At 38.4% G+C, this 21,831-nt stretch overlaps 1 protein-coding gene across 1 annotated transcript in view; it reads left to right on the top strand.

The window, feature by feature from the left end:
* The window catches only part of LOC138736675 (trifunctional enzyme subunit alpha, mitochondrial-like), an 85,158-nt gene that overhangs the window by 53,559 nt on the left and 9,768 nt on the right, over positions 1–21,831 (top strand). Inside the window, exons 16-19 of the mRNA XM_069886563.1 lie at positions 5,501–5,641; positions 10,393–10,461; positions 18,882–19,077; positions 21,290–21,404. Of these exons, the coding sequence (XP_069742664.1) occupies positions 5,501–5,641; positions 10,393–10,461; positions 18,882–19,077; positions 21,290–21,404 (521 nt within the window). The remainder of the gene's footprint in view (positions 1–5,500; positions 5,642–10,392; positions 10,462–18,881; positions 19,078–21,289; positions 21,405–21,831) is intronic.

Below are 21,831 nucleotides of genomic sequence, written 5' to 3'. Positions count from 1 at the left end.
AATCCCTCCACCAGCCACATCTTTCCTTCTTCCCCCCCACCAATTGCTTTTTAAAGGGCTAAGTTTCTCTGAGACCCCAAAGTTCACACCTCCTGCTAATAATGAAAACTTGTTCCAATATCTCTTCACCTCCATCCAGGGCCACAAGCAGACCTTCCAGGTAGAGAAGAGCTTTACATGCACATCATCCAACCTAACGTACTCCGTGTGGCCTCCCCTGCACTGCTGAGACTAAAATGACTGCTTTGCTGAACGTACACTCTGTGGTTCTAATCTCAAGCTTCCTGTCATCAACCATTTCAACACCAGTCATTCCTGCAGCATGATATCTGTCCTCAGCTTCATCCATTGTCAGGGTGAGGTAAAACATAAACATTACCTCATATTTCTCCTGCAAAGCCTTAAACCTAATGCCATGAACATCTTTGAACTTCAAACGTGAACTCTGGGGAAATCCCACCCCCATTTATACCCACTGTTTCCATCTTTTCTTTATCTACTCCTGTACTTTTTTTTTCCTCTTCTCTATCAATCTTTTATTCCCCCCACCCCCATTGTGTTCTTTCCCTCAACCTGTCTCTCCATCCTTAACACCTTTTGTCCTATATCTTATAACATCACAGAAAAGAAAAAAAATGATAGCATTGCTGGAGCTGCTGCTTCTGGTGTAGACCTGGGAATCCAGAGACACTGCTCTGAAGGGTTCAAATGCCAGCAGCTCCCTACAGACTTTAAACAGCCTGTTAAAGGAGCTAACAGTGTTCATAAGTAAAATCCTGCAATCGTGGAGGTCTATACTCAAGCTATACTCAAGCTGCTCAGCAGCTCAGCAGCAGCTGCAGGGGATTGCAGACTCTGGGGAATAACGGACTGATGCAGGACACTAGAAACAGGAAGAACCCCCTTCCCCCCCCGCCATTGAGGAGAAGCAGAGGAGACAATCCAACAGGGAAGTCAGTAAGCGGCTTAGCAGCTGAAGGACCTCCCAGGCTGCAGTTGACTTCTAGTAGAGATACTCTTGTCAGCTGCTGGAGACCGGTTCATGGGAACTGGGATTCAAGAGGGTGCTGAGTGCAAGAAGGGCTCCTGAAAGGTCCCGGGAGTTGAAGGGTTCCTGATTGTGTCAGAAGGTTTGATCTGGAGCTCAGATTGCTGATGAATCAAAACAGTCTATGTGGCTACAGAGGCTGCAGGAACACTGGAGGTGAATCCACGGACACTTAGTGACTCTGTCTGTAGGGACTCTTTTGCTTCTTTTTCTCTATGACTGTAAGGGGTAGAGGGTGACATGATGGTGACTCCTCCTTACAGCAGGCTGAAGACAATTTTGTGTATTAGATGTTCTGTACTATTAGATGACAGTAAAGGAATCTTGAATCTTAGCACCACCCCCAGAATCTTTTGCCTTTTATCTATGCAATATCATCTTTCTCTCTTTAATCTCTAGAAGAGTCCAGATTCAAAACCTTCATCTGTCAGTAAGTTTTCTAACCTGCTGAGTTCCTGCAGCAATTCTTTGTTGACTCAAGATTTTGGCATAAGCAATTTCAATTTCAGAATGATCATGGACAATTTTAGATCTTTTCCCTCTCCAGCCTTTCTCTGTCGAGCATCTCACATCAACATTTTATCTTTCTTTGGTAAAAGTTACAAAACAGAAATAAACTATTCTGCTTCGCCCAGTATCAGCAGTTCTAATCATCTTGTGTCCCTTCTGCTCCTTTCTCTTCATACTCTTGTTTAATTCTTATCTCTAATTTTCACCTATTTCATCTGCAACTTCCACGCCTCAATACTTGGGCCCCACTGCTGTAGAGTCTGCTTCTAGGTGCCAGAATTTTAAACGCATGTCTGAACGTTTTCTGCATTTTGTAGTTAATAATTATTGAGAATGTGAGATAAACTATACAACACTACAGCATTGAAACAGGCTCTTTGTCCCATGCAAGCCTCCTTGCATTTGTCCTATCTATTACCCCTTTTTATTCTGTTCAAAATAACTAATTATTCATTAAATTTATCCATTTATCAAATCATCTTTATCAATTTAGCAAAAATATTCTTGTTGACTGCATTCAAAGCATTTCCATTGTCTACCATCTTTATTATTACATCAATGGGATCTGCCTACCTTTTATCTAATACCATATATCTAATTGGTTCAATCTTTTAGAAAGTGATCTCAGCTGTTCTTTGGCCAGGAGTTTTATATAGCATATGGTCCTCAATAAACATTGTTATTTCCTGAAGCAATCTCACTGCAATCAATGTTATTTTTCAGTCCAAGAAACATCATTTATTCTACATGTAAATTAAAGTTCCAAAATTGCTTTGTATGAAGACTTTTGTCAAGCATTTTAATGCCAGGAGTATTGTAAAAAAGGTGGATGAGCTGAAGGTGTGGATTGATACTTGGAAGTATGATGTGGTAGCGATTAGTGAGACATGGTTGCAGGAGGGATGTGATTGGCAACTGAATATCCCTGGGTTTTGTTGTTTTAGGTATGATAGAGTCGGAGGGGCAAGAGGAGGTGGAGTTGCATTGCTTGTCAGGGAAAATATTACAGCGGTGCCTAGGAAGGATAGATTAGAGGGCACATCCACGGAGGCTATTTGGGTGGAACTGAGGAGTAGGAAAGGAGAGGTTACACTTGTAGGGGTGTATTATAGACCACCCGGAGGGGACCGAGACCTAGAGGAGCAAATCTGTAGGGAGATAGGAGATATTTGTGATAAGCACAGGGTTGTAATTATGGGAGATTTTAATTTTCCACATATAGATTGGGAAACACATTCTGTGAAAGGACTGGATGGGTTAGAGTTTGTGAAATGTGTGCAAGATAGTTTTTTACAACAATATGTAGAGGTGCCGACCAGAGAAGGAGCAGTGTTAGATCTACTGTTGGCAAATGGGATGGGTCAAGTGACGGAGGTTAGTGTTGGCGAGCACTTCAGGTCCAGTGATCATAATGCCATCAGCTTCAATGTCACTATGGAAAGAGAGAAGTCAGGGCCAAGGGTTGAGGTTTTTGATTGGGGAAAAGCTAGATTTGAGGAGATGCGAAAGGACTTGCAGGGTGTGCATTGGGACAATTTGTTTTATGGGCAGGATGTAGTAGAGAGATGGAAGTCTTTTAAAGATCAGATTTTGAGAGTGCAAAAGCTTTATGTTCCTGTTAGGTTAAAAGGAGGGGCAAAAGGTTTGAGAGAGCCGTGGTTTTCAAGGAATATTGGAAACTTGGTTCGAAGAAAAAGGGAGGCGTACATTAGATATAAGAAGCATGGAGTTAAGGAGATGTTTGAAAGATACATTGAATGTAAGAGGAATCTTAAGAGAGGAATTAGGAAAGCTAAAAGAAAGTACGAGGAAACTATGGCAAGCAGGGTGAAAACTAATCCAAAAGAGTTCTACAAATATGTTAATGGTAAAAGGAAAGCTAGAGACAAAATTGGTCCCTTAGAAAATCAGTGCGGAAAACTGTGTGTGGAGCCTAGAGAAATGGGGGAGATATTGAACAGTTTATTTTCTTCGGTATTCACTAAGGAGAAGGATATTGGGAGATGTGAGATAAAAAAAAAGCAAATTGGGTAAATATGGGGAATATAGAGATTACAAAAGGTGTAGTTTTAGGGCTTTTGAAGAATATAAAGGTGGATAAGTCTCCGGGACCAGACGGGATCTTCCCCAGGACATTGAGAGAAGTGAAGGAGGAAATAGCAGAGGCTCTGGCGGTAATTTTCCAAATGTCATTAGATATGGGGATAGTGCCGGAGGATTGGCGCATTGCGCATGTGGTTCCGTTATTTAAAAAGGGTTCAAGGAGGAAGCCTGGCAACTATCGGCCTGTAAGTTTGACATCTGTGGTAGGTAAATTAATGGAGAAAATTCTTAGAGATAGTACTTAAAAAACATCTGGATAGACAGGGTCTGATCAGGAGCACTCAACATGGATTTGTGGGAGGAAGGTCATGTTTGACCAATCTGATTGAATTTTTGAAGAGGTGACTAGGAATGTGGATGAGGGTAGCGCAGTGGATGTTGTCTATATGGACTTCAGTAAGGCCTTCGATAAGGTACCACATGGAAGGTTAGTTAGGAAGGTGCAGTCTTTAGGTATAAATTTTGACATAGTCAAATGGATTGAACATTGGCTGAAAGGGAGAGGCCAGAGAGTGGTAGTAGATAATTGTCTGTCAGGTTGGAGGCCGGTGACCAGTGGTGTGCCTCAAGGATCTGTATTGGGCCCATTGTTGTTCGTTATATACATTAATGATCTAGATGATGGGGTGGTGAATTGGATTAGTAAATATGCAGACGATACTAAGATAGGTGGAATAGTGGATAATGAAGAAGGCTTTCAAGGATTGCAGAGGGATTTGGGCTGCTTAGAAAAGTGGGCTGAAAAATGGCAGATGGAATTTAATGCTGATAAGTGTGAGGTGCTTCATTTTGGTAAGAAGAATCAGAATAGGACATACGAGGTAAATGGGAGAGCATTGATGAATACAGAAGAGCAGAAAGATTTAGGAGTAACGGTACATCGTTCCCTGAAGGTAGAAACTCACGTGAATAGGGTGGTGAAGAATGCTGGCCTTTATCAATCATTGCATGGAATATAGGAGTTGGGAGTTGGGAGGTGATGTTGAGATTGTATAAGACGTTGGTGCGGCCTAATTTGGAGTTCTTGTGCAGTTCTGGTCGCCTAATTATAGGAAGGATATAAACAGAGTGGAGAGAGTGCAGAGAAGGTTTACCAGAATGTTACCTGGGTTTAAGCATCTAGAGTATAGGGAGAGATTGGACAGATTAGGTCTTTATTCTTTGGAGCGTAGAAGGTTGAGAGGGGATTTGATAGAAGTATTTAAGATTATGAAAGGGATAGACAGAGTGGATGTGGATAGACTATTTCCGTTAAGAGGAGGAAAGATTAAAACAAGAGGACATGAGTTAAGAATTAAGGGGCAGAGGTTTAGAGGTAACATGAGGGGGAACTTCTTTACTCAGAGAGTGGTAGCCGTGTGGAATGATCTTCCGGGAGAAATAGTGGCGGCGGAGTCAATTGTATTATTTAAGAAAAGGTTGGACAGGTATATGGATGAGAAGAAGATGGAGGGTTATGGGCATTGTGCAGGAAGGTGGGACTAGAAAGGGGTGTTTGGTTCGGTGCGGACTAGAAGGGCCTAATGGCCTGTTTCCGTGCTGTAATTGTTATGTTATGTTATGAGAGTCTTTTTTTCCAAGAGGTTACTTCACCAAAAGGCTATTATAATTTAAAATTGCTAATAAATAAATACTACTTCCCAAGAGCAGTGTTGTTTAGATTTTTTTAAATTTTCCAACTATTTTTACAGTGTTATATGGGGTAGAATTTTGTCTTGTCTAGTTTTCTGAATGTTGTTACTATGTCTCAAAAACTCTGAATGAATGTTGACTTGAACTATCCTTTGCATTGACTGTTAAGTATTTATGAATATTTTCCCTCCATATTCTTGTGTCCAGGTAATTGGAATGCACTATTTCTCACCTGTGGATAAGATGCAGTTACTGGAAATTATCACCACAGATAAAACCTCCAAGGACACCGCCGCAGCAGCTGTAGCTGTTGGCCTTAAACAGGGAAAGGTCATCATTGTAGTTAAGGTAACTTTCCGTTTCACCTGCCACTTCAACATTTTGTATCATCAAATGTTACAGAGTTATTATTTCAAATCTTTGGACTGTAATGTTAATTTTAAGTAGTTATGTTCTGTTTCTAATTTGCTAATCACAAATGCTAAAGATATCTAGATAGGGCATTGCCAATTGAAGCAGTGGTAGCAATTTGGCAGGTAGGCAAATAAGATAATGCAAGAAGTTATTCCCCGAACTGTTGGCTCCCTGAAAGTTAACCTTTTCTCTGAAATTATTCCTTTATGTTTCCTGAATTAACTTTCTCCCAGTAAAGAAAGATGTTAAATGGCACATACTCAGTTTACATTGGCACAATTGTTGCTGCAAAAGTTGAAATACATGGTCATTTTACATCCAATTTGAATCTATGAAGATAATGTCACCATTTTCTCTGTACAAGATATTGCAAAGTTGTACAGTAAAATCCCCATTAACCGGCAACTGTAGGGATCACATCCCAGAAAATCAAATTTTCCGGTTGACTGAGACTCACTCTTAAAATGCCTAAATAATACACCTGCAATAAGTATACACTGTTTAAAAGATAAAAGACAGTGCAAAATGTAAAGTAATTGGGGAAAAAAAATCAATATCTTTAATTATGTAAAAATCACTTTAATCAAGTAATTCCTGTAACTTTTTAAATTTAAATTGGATCCCCAGTTGCACCAGCTGCCTCACTAACTATGCCGCCATCATAATTATCCTCCTATTTCCCCCCCCCCCCCAAGTTTACACCTAATACTAATAAAGATATAGACTCAAACTAGGCAGGGATAGGGAGACACTTTGGGAAGGTCACCCCTGCAGCAAGCGGCGTCGACGGATCTTCATCCTCGTGTCCCGGTCAGACCCTCAGTGCAATTCGACTCCCCTCCACGTAAGTGTTCAGTCAGGTCCTTAATGCTCCTTCCTCGTGAAGACAACCTGACTCACCTCCATGCCAGTATCCCAGTCAGGCTCTTGGCGCTACTCGACTCATCCCCATTTTATGCTGCTTTGTGTCTAATGCTGGTAATTTTTGCAGTAATGAACTGTTTTGTGACATTTGTTGTAACTTTATGCAAACATACTTGGGATTGGAAAAAAACATTTTGCAATTTATAGCAATGAATAGTTTTTAAAATAATTTTTTTTTAATGGAGTCATAATAAGATTTGAACTATTACAGTTGTGTCATCTGGTTCTAATTAACAAATGATATTAGGAGTAACCAACACAGGGATTTGGAAAGGAAAAAATGGAAAATTGTTTTAGACTGATAGGAGAAGAGGATGTTCTGAAGTGAAAGTCTGTACACTTCAAGCTATGATTCCCTTCATCTCTATATAACAAAAACCCAACACACTGAATAGTAATTTGGACTGAATGAATATTATTGGGTCAAAAATGGTGCAGGTGAATCTAAAAAAAAAAGTCATCTGTTGTTCAGGTTTTCTTTCTTTTGTTTTCCAGTTTACATTTTTGAAGGTTGGTCCAGCAAAGTGAAATGGGTTTATAGACCTGAATCTCATGGTAGCCAACAGGGTATCTCCCGAACCAGTCAGGCTAAACCAGCATGAAATAAGCAGAGGAATCATGAGGGAAATATAAATCATCATGGGTTCATTGAGAATCAAAATACAATGAACTGGTTTTATATTATTATAATTTAGAAATAAACACAGCAACAGGAACTTCTACCCTACAAGCCCATGTGACCAATTAGAACAAAGGTACCATGGAAAACTACAGCACAGAAAACAAGCCATTCAGCCCTTCTAGTCTATGCTCTAACATCATTCCACTAGTCCCACTGACCTGCACCCAGTCCATACCCCTCCAGACTTCTCCCATCCATATATCTATCCAATTTATTCTTAAAGCTTAAGAGTGAGCCAGCATTTACCATATCAGATGGCAACTCCTTCCACACTCTCACCACTCTCTCAGTGAAGAAGTTCCCCCTATCCTCTTTCACCATAAAGCCATGTCCTCATGTATTTATCTCTCCTAATCTAAGTAGAAAGAGCCAACTCACATTTATTTTGTTTATATCCCTCATAATTTTGAAAGCATCTTTCAAATATCCCCTCATTCTTCTACGTTCCAAGGAATAAAGTCCTAACCTGTTTAATCTTTCCCTGTAAGTCAACTCCTGAAGAGTTGGCAATATCCCAGTAAATCTTCTCAGCACTCTTCCAATCCTACTGATATCCTTCCTATAGTTTGGCGACCAGAACTGCACACATTATTCCAAATTTGGCCTCACCAATGCCGTATACAACCTCACCATAACATCCCAAAAGCTTTTGTTACAACCCTATCTTCCTGTGACACCACTTTCAGATAATTATGTATCTGTGTTCCCAGATCTCTGTACCTCCGCACTCCTCAGTACCCTTCCATTTACCACCCCCCCCACCCTTGGCAAAGCAGCACTAGCAAACTACCCACAAGGATATTAGTCCCTCTCCAGTTCAGATGCAAACCATCCTGTCAGAACAGGTCCCATCTTTCCTGGTACAGAGCCCAATTGTCCAGAAACATGAAGCCCTCCCTCCTGCATCATCTATTCAGCCACGTATTTACTTGCATTAACTTTCTATTTCTAGCCTCACTAGCACGTGGCACAGGTAGCACTCCTGAGATAGCAACCCTGGGGGTCCTGTCCTTCAACTTTGCACCTAACTCCCTAAACTCTCTTTGCAGGACCTCCTCATCCTTCCTATCCACGTCATTGGTCCCTACGTGGACCATGACATCCAACTGCTCACCTTCCCTCTTGAGAATTCTGAGAACTCAATCCAAGATATCGTGAACCCTGGCAACAGACCATTCAGGGTTCTCGATCTCTCCCACAGAACCTCTTATCTGACCCCTTAACTGTTGAATCCCTTGTCACTACTGTTCTTTTCCCTCCTTCCTTTCTGAGCTGAGGGTCCAGTCTCGGTGTCAGAGACGTGACCACTACAACTTATCCCTGGTAGGTCATCCCCACCAACAATATCCAAAATTGTATACTTATTGTTTATGGGAACACCCACATGGCTTAACCTACAAAGCCATGCATCTTTTGGAATGTGGTAGGAAACCAAGAGTCATGGAGAAAACATACAAACTCCCTCCAATCTGTGAAATTAAAAAATAATTCTATTTAAATTTATAAATTTAGACATAAGCCATGGTTTCATAGCTCCAAAGGAAATGGAATCCTCCCAACCCATGAGCCATGCTGCCCAATTATACCCAATTGACCTACAATCCATGTATGTTTTGAAGAGTGGGAGGAAACTAGCACCCAGAGAAAACCCATGCAGACACGAGGAGAACATACAAACTCCTTACAGACAGCACCAAATATGAACCTGGGTCACTGGAACTATTTATTTTTCCTTAAGCCAAACTACATGCTGAACAGGTTTCATGCAAAAATGCTGGCAAAACTCAACTGGTTACACAGCATTCATAGAAAGTGAAGGATAACTAACATTTGGAGCTAGAGCCTTCATCAGATAAGGGTCCAGGCCCAAAACCTTGATCACCTTTTACTTTGCATGGGTGCTGCATAACCTTCTGAGTTTCTCCAGCACATTTGTGTATTGCACTCAACCTAAGCATCTGCAGACGTTCTTGTTCAACTGAATAGGTTTCAGGTTCTTAATGCACAGTTTACATGTTGATAAGATAAAAATGAAAAAATAGGGCAGTATTTCAAAGCTCACTTTGGCCTCAATAATTCTGGCAAATGAATTTCAATCAAAATTTTATTGTTGAGGACCAACAAATTCAACAACAACTTGTTCTTTATTTTCTTTTGGTCAACTGGGACATAACAGTTATTCAATCCTTTTATCGTCATGCAGTTGATTATTTAAAAGTTGACCAGCAAATTTAAATTCAGTTTTAATAAATATATGGATTATTAATATATTTCAAGTGTACATTTTTGTTGGGTCAATAGTTTTTTTATATCCTATGTTCCTCCATGATTTAAAAATGGATTAGTAAAAACAAGAATGCTAGAGGAACTCAACAGGACTCACAGTGTCCATAAGAGATAAACATATATAGCCGAAGAAGGGCTCAGGCCCGAAATATTGGGTGCTGAGACACCTGCAAAATCACTCCAGCATTCTTGTGTTTTTACTGCACTCACAGCGTTTGCAGACTTCCATAACATAACAATTACAGCACGGAAACAGGCCATTAGGCCCTTCTAGTCTGCACCGAACCAAACACCCCTTTCTAGTCCCACCTCCCTGCACAATGCCCATAACCCTCCATCTTCTTCTCATCCATATACCTGTCCAACCTTTTCTTAAATAATACAATTGACTCCGCCGCCACCATTTCTCCCGGAAGCTCATTCCACACGGCTACCACTCTCTGAGTAAAGAAGTTCCCCCTCCTGTTACCTCTAAACCTCTGCCCCTTAATTCTTAACTCATGTCCTCTTGTTTTAATCTTTCCTCCTCTTAACGGAAATAGTCTATCCACATCCACTCTGTCTATCCCTTTCATAATCTTAAATACTTCTATCAAATACCCTCTCAACCTTCTACGCTCCAAAGAATAAAGACCTAATCTGTCCAATCTCTCCCTATACTCTAGATGCTTAAACCCAGGTAACATTCTGGTAAACCTTCTCTGCACTCTCTCCACTCTGTTTATATCCTTCCTATAATTAGGCGACCAGGATATAAACAGAGTGCTCTAAAAATTTTCTTTGTTTTCTTTAGGATGGCCCTGGATTTTATACAACAAGATGCCTTGTACCAACGTTGGCAGAAGCGCTCAGAGTCTTGCAGGTTTGTTTAGATTGTGTTAGCTTCACTTAAAACTGTTGTTTCCTATAAAGGGCTTCATAGAATTTTAATTTAAGGTAGTTTATTATTGTACAAATTATGTTATGGCCAAGTTTCTGAATTATGGATAATGAATGGAAGTGATTCTATTTTAATTTTCAAATCATGTGCATAAAAAAACTCAGTTACATTCAATTGTGGAGCAGCAGAATAAGTTCATCACAATAAAACTTATTTTGGGTAACATGCCAAAGTATTAATTGTGGAAACAAGCTGACTTGCAATGAAATGACAGTCGCACAAACTGCTTATTGATATTTTATTAATATTGGGTGCCCTTCATAAGATCCCATGACAGCATGATGTATCTTTTCTCTCTGGTTTCTGTTAGCTTCTGTTCTTTCGTTTTTTAAATTTTTTTTATTGGCTTTTATAAGAACTATAATACAATGAAGAAAAGGGAATGAAACTGAAAATACAGCATCATATATGTGTGTAATAATAAGATAAAACTTCAAACAGTACAAACGTGGTCCCTCCTCCACTGCAATGAGTGAAAATTTTAGAAAAAAACTAACAAAACACAGCTGAGCAGATGAACCTGAGGATTACATATATTTTGTAGTTTTTGGTTCCTGTGTAAATCAAAAAACAAAGGTAAGACTGTATCTCATCTGGAAGACTAAATATATCTAATCATATTAGATTAGAAACATTAACATCATATGAAAATAAGACATGCCTTGTATCTCCAAATTTCACCGATGAATCAAATACATGATATCTAATTTTTTTCTAAGCTTATAAAGCAGTGGTTCTCAACCTTTTTCTTTCCACGCACATACCATTTTTAAATATTTTCTATGCCAAAGGTGGTCTGTGATTAGTATGGGATTGTCTAAGGTAGCATGTGCGTGGAAAGAAAAAGGTTTGGAAACCACTGTTTTAATTGTACCTAATTGACATATGCACAGTTTCATAACTCGAAGGATATGGACCAATGGCTATTTTTCTCAAGCAAAATATTTCAGTAACAATTGGGTGATTCTCAATCTTCCCTTCCCACTCACATACCACCTTAAGCAATCTCTTACTAATCACAGAGCAGCTATGGCATTGGGATTACTTAAAGTGGTATGTGAGTGGAAAGAAAAAAGTTGAGAGCCACTGTTATAGAGTCTTTCCATTTGAATAGGTTGGCTCTTCTAGCCAACAATGTAGAGAAGGACACAACCCGTTGAACAGGTACAGAAAAATTCCCTATGTCTGAGTCAATAACCAACAAAAAGAGCAATTATTGGATTGAGTCATAGCTTCACCTGGAGTATAGTTGAAAAGATTAAAAATTTCTTTCCAATAGTTTTCTAAGGATGAACAAGACCAAAACACAAGTGTCAATGTAGCAATTTCCGATTTGTATCTGTCACAAATAGGGTTAATATTGGAAAAAATACGAGCCAATTTAGACTTCTGTCCTCATTGCAGTCGGAATCATCAATTTGTTGTTTGTTTAATCATGATTACTTTCCTGTGTTCTCTTATGATTAAAGTTCAGTGATTAGTTGGTGTTCTGTGGCTAATAACCAGCAAACCAAACGCAGGACAGAACAGTGGGGTAGCTGCCACATGGTTCCAGTGACCTAGGTTCAATCTTGACCTGACCAATCCTAAATTAAAATTCAAAATTGGGACACGTCCAACTTAATGGTATAAGATGGAAACTCTAGTTGATTGGAACAGGTTGTGTGAAGGAAGAGAAAGGTCAGGAAAATGGGATAGTTTTAAAAATCTGTTGACAAACATCCAGGACATTCTTGTTGGAATGAAGGATAAGGCATGCAAACATAAGGAAGCCTGAATGATGGGGAAATTCAGGCTCTGATCTGGAGCAAGGAGGCAAGTATGAACAGCTGGGATCAAGTGTATACCTGGAAGAGTTTTGGGAACTAAGGAGGAAAAGGAATGGAAATCAGGAGGGCATAAAGGGAACACGAGTTTGCTCTGTCAGATAACATTAGGGATTTTATAAGGGTAACCAGAGAAAAATATGAGATTTCTCAAGAATCAATGTGGTTAACTCTGCATGAAGCCACAAAAGATGGGTTAGGACCTGAACAAATGTAACTGTTTTTACTGTACAGAGCGACATTAGGACTGTGGAACTTGGGGCAGTCAATGCTAGTGTCTTGAAAAGTCAGTTACAGTTAAGGAGCTGCTGAAGGACTTGATCAGATACATTAGTTAACACTGTTGGAAGCTTGAGTGAAAATTGCAGGTGCCCTGGCTGAAATATGTGTAAAAAAAAAAGTGTTTTCTGTGGGGGGGGAGGGGTGGGCTAGGGAGAGAGGGAATAACCATCACTGCAAAATCAGTTGACGCTTGCGAGCAAGATTGTAATCCAAATGGAAAGGGGAGTTGTGGTTGCCCTGCAAAGGATAAGGGGCAACTCAGAGAGGGGGGGAGCATTTGGGGTTACGGTATACGGTATTATTGGGTGTGGGAATTGTTGGAGTATTTTATGTTTTAAATGTGTTGTCATACATTGAATTTAAAAAGGAAAAACTAAGAGATGAAAATGGGAAAAAGGGGGATGGAGGTGGCGAGGAAGTGGAAAAGAGGTGTAAGCAAGATACAAGATGGCCATGTTGAACTATATGTCTATAAACATTAATGGAATACATAACCAAATTAAAAGGAAGAAGCTACTAAATTTACTGAAGAAAGAAAAAATAGATATACCATTTGTGCAGGAAATGCATCTAACTGAAGAGGAACATAACAAATTAAAAAGAGACTAGGTCGGACACGTAGTGGCAGCATCCTATAATTCAAAAGCTAGAGGTGTAGCCATATTAGTTAACAAAAATGTACGAATCAAATTAGAGGAGGAAATAATAGATCCAGCAGGGAGGTATGTAATGATAAAGTGTCAGATATACTCAGAATTTTGGAATTTGCTCAATATGTATGCACCTAACGAGGAGGATCAAAAGTTTATGCAGGATATTTTTTTGAAGATTGCAGATGCACAAGGAAATATATTGTTAGGAGGGGATTTTAACCTTAATTTGGATCCAATGTTGGATAAAACTGGACAAAAGACAAGCAAAAAGAATAAAGTAGCCTAATTTATGGTTAAATCAATGCAGGAAATGAAACTTATGGATATATAGAGAAGACAACACCCAAGAAGGAAGGAATATTCATATTATTCAAGTAGGCATAAAACATACTCAAGGATTGATATGTTTTTGTTGTCGGCCCATATTCAAGGGAGATTTAGGAAATCTGAGTATAAAGCTAGACTACTATCAGATCACTCACCCCTGTTATTACCAATAGAACTGGAGGACATCCCACCAAGAACATATAGATGGAGATTAAATTCCATGCTACTTAAAAGGCAGGAATTTAGAACACCAAATTAAAACATATTTTGAAATAAACACAGGATCAGTGAAAGACAAATTTATATTATGGGACGCAATGGAAGCCTTCATTAGAGAACAGATAATAAGTTATGTAACTAAGATGAAAAAGGATTACAATCGGGAAATGGAGCAGTTGGAAAGGGAGATAGTAAGTACAGAAAAAGAACTAGTAAAAAGGGATGATATAACGAAAAAGAGAGAATTGGGGACAAAAAAATAAAATACGAAACATTACAAATGTATAAGGTGGAGAAGAACATAATGAAAACAAAGCAAAAGTATTACCAACTGGGAGAAAAAACACATAAAATATTAGCCTGGCAACTTAAAATAGAACAAGCTAAAAGAACTGTATTTGCATCAAGGAAAAAGGACAAACAAATTACATAAATTAGAGAGATTAATGAAAACTTTAAGGAATTTTATGAACAATTATACCAAATCGAGAACAAGGGGAAAGATGATAAAATAGAGGAGTTTTTAGCTAAAATTGAACTGCCGAAATTGCAAGAAGAGGAACAAAACAAACTAATAAAATCATTTGAAGTGGAGGAAGTACAGGATATATTTAAAAAGCTGCCAAATAATAAAATACCAGGAGAGGATGGATTTCCAATCGAATTTTATAAAACATTTAAAGAGTTATTAATTCCTTCTCTCCAGGAAGTAATGAACCAGATAGAAGAAACACAAAACTTGCCAGATTCATGTAAGACAGCAATAATTACAGTAATACCAAAGATGGGAAAGTATCCAATAACATCAGCATCATATAGACCAATATCTCTACTTAATTCAGATTATAAGATAATAGTGAAATTATTAGCAAACAGATTGGCCGATTGTCAATTAAAATAGTAAAGCAAGATCAAACTGGATTTATTAAGAAAAGAGAAACAGCAGATAATGTCTGTAAACTTATTAATCTGTTTCATGAAGTTCAAGGAAATAAGGTGCCAACAGTGGCTGTTGCTTTAGACGCAGAAAAAGCCTTTGACAGAGTAGAGTGGAACTATTTATTTAAAGTATTGCAGAAGTTCAATCTACCAGAAAAATATATAAATTGAATTAAAGCATTGAATAATGGACTGTTGGCGAAGGTAGCAGTAAATGGATATGTATCGAACCAATTTAAATTAAGTAGGTCAACTAGATAGGGATGTCCACTCATTGTTCACCTTAGCAACAGAACCTTTGGCAGAACTAATAAGAATAGAAAATAAAATAAAAAGGGATAAAAATAAAGGAGAAGGAGTATAAAATCAGCTTATTTGCAGATGACATTATAGTATACCTAACAGAACCAGAGATATCAATAAAAGATCAACGCAAAGAAAAGTGAAGTGATGCCAATGAGTAATGCAGATTATACAGATTTTTTTTTAAAAATCACCATTTAAATGGAAAGCACAAGCAATCCGATACCTAGGGATCAGGTTAGATAATAACTTAAGCCACTTGTACAAACTAAATTATCAGCCACTAATAAAGAGATTGCAGGAAGACTTAGAACATTGGAAAGAATTACCGCTAACGTTGATAGGGAGGGTAAACTGCATTAAAATGAATGTGTTCCCAAGGATACAGTACTTATTTCAAATGTTACCAATTCCCTTAACAGAAAAATTCTTTAATGAACTAAAGAGAATAATAAGGAAATTCTTGTGGAAAGGGAGGAAAACGAGGGTAGTGTTAGATAAATTAACAGAGAGGTATAACCAAGGTGGTTTGCAGTTACCAAACTTTAGAAATTATTCATGTATTTATCAGATTTTTACCAGACAAGGGAAAAACCAGACTGGTCTAAGATTGAACTAGATAAAATAGGGGAGAAGGTACCAGAACATATTCTTTATAAATGGGATGAAAAGTTGGTACAATATAAAAGCTCACCAATATTTACTTAAAATATAGGAAGAAGAGCCACTTAGAAAGGAAAGAAAACGAATTACCAAATACCAAAATTATTATTGAAGCAAAATCCACTAATCCCTTTCACAATAGATAACCTTTCCTTTAGAGAATAGGAGAGAAAAGGAATCAAAAGAATAGAAAATTGTTTTTTGGGAAATAATTTATTTACATTTGAACAGTTGAAGTACAAATATGGAATAACTCATGGTACAATGTTGGCATATCATCAACTGAAAGCTTATTTAAAGGATAAATTGGGAAACAGATTGAGATTACCAGAAGGAAGCAGCTTTGAATACGTGATTACAGACACAATGATAATTAAAAGATTTATAACGAACATGTACATTAAGCTGCAAGATAAGGAAAATGATGAAATAAGCTATAAACCTAAACAAAAGTGGGAAAAGGATTTAAACATAAAGATAAAAAATGAAGTATGGGAAAAGTTGTGTTCTGGAACTATGAAGAATACAATAAACACAAGGTTACGCATGATACAGTATAATTGGTTACACAGGTTATATATCACTCCTCAAAAATTAAAAGAATGGGATCCAACATTATCAGATAGATGTTTTCGCTGTAAGAAGGAAATGGGAACAACAATACATGCAATTTGGGCATGTATGAAAGTGAATACGTTTTGGGAAGAACTAAATCAGATATTAAATAAAATCACAAAAAATCCAGAGATCTTTCTTTTAAGTAACATAAGAAGTAAAGAATTAGGCCTCAAATTGGATAAAATGCAAAAAAGATTCATTATGATAGCCTTAGCTGTAGCAAAAAAATGTATAATGTCAACCTGGAAAATGGAAGAGAGCCTGAGAGTACAGCAATGGTACATGGAAATGAATAAATGTATTTTAATTGGAAAAAATAACATATAATTTTAAAAATAAAGTCACAATGTTTTGAACAAATTTGGGAACCATAAATGGAACTTAACCGAGAGAGCTTGCCTCGGACCTCCATCCCCTAAAATGATAAGAAGACAAAATGACTTGATTCAGTGTGTAACAAATAGATGACGCATTTTTCTTGTTTATTTTCCTTTGTGTGAAGATATGGTTTTATTGTATATGTTGAATATTTATGGGTTTTGGAGGGGGTGGGAAGAGGGGAGGGAGGGAAAGGGGGGAAAAAGGGAAAAAATGGCACTGTATATTTAATGAGAAATATTTGTACATATTTTGGTTGATATGGTTCACAGAGTGAAAAATAAAAAAATATTTTTAAAAAACAGGCCATCTCGGCCCTTCAAGTCCACGCCGGTTCACTCACACAACTCCGCTAGATCCCCCCCACCTATTCTCCGCCCATAACTCTCCAACCCCCTCCTATCTATGTATATATCCAGCCTCCTCTTAAATTAAAGAATTGACTCTGCCTCAACTATTTCCTCCGGAAGATTATTCCATTCAGCCACCACTCTCTGTGTGAAGAAGCATCCTCTAATGTTTCTCCTAAAATTTTGCCCCCTTACCCTCAACTTGTGTCCCCTTGTTTCAACCTCCCCTGTTCTCAGGAGGAAGTGTCTACTGGCATCTGGTCTATCCCCTTCATAATTTTAAACACCTCTATCAAATCCTCTCTCAACCATCTACCTTCCAATGAATAAAGTCCTGACCTCTTCAATCTTTCTCTGTACTCTAGGTATTTTAAGCCAGGCAATATCCTGGTAAATCTTCTCTGCACCCTCTCCACCTTATCTATATTCTTCCTATAATTTGGAGACCAGAACTGAACACAATACTCCAAAGGTGTCGTGATTCTAAGCTGTAGGGAGAGGATGAGGGGTGATCTCACAGATATATACAAAATCATGAGAGTGAATAAACAGAATCAATAAACAGAGTCTTTTGTCCTGAGAAGTGGAGTCCACCACCGGAAAACATGGGTTGAAGTTGAGGGGGAAGAGAGATTCATAGAACCATAGAACAGTTACAGCACAGAAACAGGTCGCTTCAGCCCCTCTAGTCTGTGCCAAACCCTTTTTTTTATGCCTCGTCCTACTGACCTGCACTCAGTCCATAGCCCTTCATACTTCTCCCATCCATATACATGTCCAAACTCTTCTTAAATGTTAAAATTGAGCATGCATCTACCACTTCAGTTGTATCGGTGTCGTCAATCCCCAACACCTCCCCACTGCCATCACCAACATCACCCCACCACTGTCGCCGATTCTGCCTGGGAGCCTGAGGTCCCCGGTTCTGCCCAGGAGACAGAGGTCCCCACTCCTGCCCAGGAAGCCACTCTCCTTGTTGACACTGGGACAGCAGAGAACCAAGTATAGGGAGGAGGGTGAAGAAGTGGAAAGAGAGAGGGAAGGGAGTTACCTGAAACTAGGACATTCTCCCCATGCACTGCCTGATCTGCCGTTGCTCACATGGCTCAAGATTCCAGCCTGCTTCTCTGAGCTGGCATCCAGCCATTCAGCATCTATTTTCCCGGCTGGTTCTGAGCTCTGTTGTTACCAAACTGGCGCTAACCATGCATCACCACAGATGAGCATGTCAGGTGAACATTTTTTTTTCAACTTGTGATATCTTTGTTGCTGCCAAAAAAAACGTTTGGATAACTGAGCTTTTCAGTTAACTGGTTTTCGGATAATCAGAAATGTACTGAATATGGAACAAATTGACAGTGAAAGTATAGATGTGGAGAAATGCAATATTTGAAAAATATTTAGACAGGAAAATGTTTTAAGGGATATGGGATTAGCGCAGGAAAATAGAAGTAGTTTGGTAGGCATGGATAAGTAGGCCAAAGGGCATGTTTGTGGACTGTAGATCATTAGGGCACTACAATTTTAATATTGTAAAAAATATGAAATCTTGTATTTTTTCACAATTGGTATTAAGAATATCTCTTGAGGAGTGTATTATTTCTCCATTATATTTAACTTGATGATATTTTATCTGTTGATTGTGTGCATTTAATCTGAAGTAGTTGGGCCTAACCTTCTAAAGTAATTTTAGCAATACATTTTATAATTGAATGGATCAAAGATATTAGGTAAAGGACATTCTCTTGAATGTATATCTAATTATCAAGTATATACATTTCTAGGAAACTGGTGATCCAAAGAAACTGGATTTGCTTACAACTGCCTTCGGGTTTCCAGTAGGCATTGCTACACTGATTGATGAAGTTGGAATTGATGTAGCCACACATGTTGCAGAGGATTTGGAAAAAGTCTTTGGTTCTCGAATGACAGGTGGAAATGTTGAAGTATTAAAACTTATGGTTGAGAAGGGATTTTTGGGTAAGTAAAATCAGCTCGAATTTATCTAAATCCAAAATATGGACCCAAATCACACTTGTCCTCTGACACTCAAAATGGATTCCAGTGATTCATACAATGGCTTCAGTGGCTTACTGAAAGCTGTCTGTGAAAAATGTTTGCACTTTCTTTCAATCTAATGTTTTACAATATTGCTTAATCCTTTCACAATTATTTCACAGCTCATGATTTAAAATATCAGAAATTTCTTTGCCTTCTGTTTGAAAACCTTGGTTCTTGTAATGGAAGCAAAGTCCCAAGTTTCCATTCATCTTTGCACTGACTACTAATTTCTTGGTGCTCTGACTTCTACTAGCTCTGAAAAACTCTTACCTCATTCCCCATCCTCTCTCTCTTGCTGACTTCCATTTCCTGTGACTTTCTTCTTTTGCACAGAGTAAATTCTTAAATGACCTACCAGTTATCAAAGTTTATAATGAAGAGAAATTGTGTACATTAGGATGTGACCAGTATACCAAGGCACTCACTTTAAAACTAAAATATAAATGAAGACTTAAGAAGGTTCTTGGCATTATCAGGACCTGTGTGGATGAGTGTGAGCCCATGCGTGCATACTGTGAGTACCCAAACCAAGAGCCGTGGATGAACCAAAGGATTCGCAACCTGCTGAGTACTAGGTCAATGGCATTCAAGACCAGTGATCCAGATCTCTAACAGAAGACCAGGTACAAACTGCGAAGGCTATCTTAACAGCAAAGAGGGATTTTCAAGTGAAGCAAGAAACAGATTCAGTTACTCGCCAGCTATGGCAGGGTTTGCAGGCCATTTCATCCTACAAGGTGAACCCTAGCATCATAAATGGCTGGGTGCTTCACTCCCTGATGAGCTGAACAGCTTTTATGCTCACTTTGAAAAGGAAAATTCAGCAGTACCAATGAGGATCCAAGCAGAAGCTGGATACCCTGTGATAGCTGTCTGAGGCCAATGTCAGAACATCTTTCAAGAGGGTGATACCTCACAGGGCATCAGGCCCTGATGGCGAGCTTGGCAGGGTACTGAAAATCTGTGCCAGCTAATTAGCTAGAATTTTCACAGACATTTTCAATCTCTCATTGCTGTAGTCAGAGATTCCCACCTACTTCAAAAGGGCATCAATCAACTAGTGCCCAAGAAGAAGAGTGAGTTTCTTCAATGACTTTCTTAATGACCATCTACTGTAATGAAATGCTTTGAGGGGTTGTTCATGGCCAAAATTAACTCATACCTAAGGAAAGACCTTGGCCCACTCTGCCTTGGATCACCTAGACAACAGCAACATGTAGATCAGGCTGTTTTTCCATCGGTTAGTATGTCACCAAAATCTCTTGCAAATTTCTACAGGTGTATTGTGGAGAGCATTGTGACTGGTTGCATTGAGGTATAAAGGAACCAATGCACCAGGCAGGAAAAGGCTAGAGAGTTGTGAACTCAACCAGCACCATTATGGACATCAGCCTTACTCCATTAGGGACATCAAGGGCCCTCACCACCAGGCCATGCCTCTTCTCACTGCTACCATCAAAAAGGAGGTACAGAAGCCTGAAAACGAACTCCCAATGTTACAAAAACAGCTTCTACCCCTCCACCATTAGATTTCTAAATGGACAATGAACCACAGACACGATTCTGCTATCCTTTTGCTAAATTTTTAAATGTAATTTATAGCAATTTTGCCGCAAAGCAAATATTGTGACATTTTCATGACAATAAATTCTAATATCTTTCACTTCCTATGGATGCTGCATGGCCTGCTGAGTTTCTCAAGCTCTTTTGTGTATTACACTGAACATTATTGTGAATTTTATTAATGATGACTATCTTTGCTGAGAAATAGCTCCTATGATACGAGAAGAGGCTCTCATTATCCAGGATCTTGTCATTTTTCTTTTTTGATACAGGGTGGTTGTAATCTGTTTCATGGATATTGTGTGTAACTTTGATTCTCTTATGAGGTTTTGTGAATAGATCAGTAATGATTACTGCAATGAACCAATGACACGACCTCACTTTTTTCTCTTCTTTTGCACTAATTTATTTATTAAATGATTTATTTACGGAAATGTTAATTAATAGCTATTTTTGCAGCTTTAATGCTTCTGCAAAACAGCCAATTGCATGACACATGTTCACGACAATAAACCTGATTTTGATTGAAACGGAGTATTCAAATTTGATTTTACTTTTGCTATTTCAGGTCGTAAGACAGGAAAAGGTTGTTACCTTTACCAGGCAGGTGTGAAAGCCAAAAATTTGAATCCAGGCGCAAAGGAAATCCTAGATCGTTTAAAACTGCCTGCAAACCCTGAAGTGTAAGTAACTGATTTTTATTTTGTAGCATCTAATCAAATAGTATTTTAATGACCTTGAAATGACACTAGGAACTTTTGCATCGGTCATTTATTTTATGTATTTATGCTGATATTTGTACATCAGATTATGCTGATAATGCATAATCACTACAATGTTTTGGTTTCCATACAAATTCAGATATCTCATATTTGTTGGCTGCTCTTTGTTGGTGATTTTCCAACCACATTTCATATGAAAATCCCCACTATGTTAGCTTGGGAATTTCTCTGTTGAACTTATGGAAGCTTAAATTGAAAGCTAAAAATGATGGAAACATTCACCTGTGGAAAGAGAAATGGTTCAAATTGAAAGCTTCATAACTTCACCAGCATAAACTTGGTAAAGGAATCACAACTCTGTTTATTTGGCATTTTTGTTTTGTAAGTC

The sequence above is a fragment of the Narcine bancroftii genome, chromosome 6, assembly GCF_036971445.1.
Source record: "Narcine bancroftii isolate sNarBan1 chromosome 6, sNarBan1.hap1, whole genome shotgun sequence".
NCBI classification, from domain to species: domain Eukaryota; kingdom Metazoa; phylum Chordata; class Chondrichthyes; order Torpediniformes; family Narcinidae; genus Narcine; species Narcine bancroftii.
This window is presented reverse-complemented; position numbering and strand designations above follow the sequence as displayed.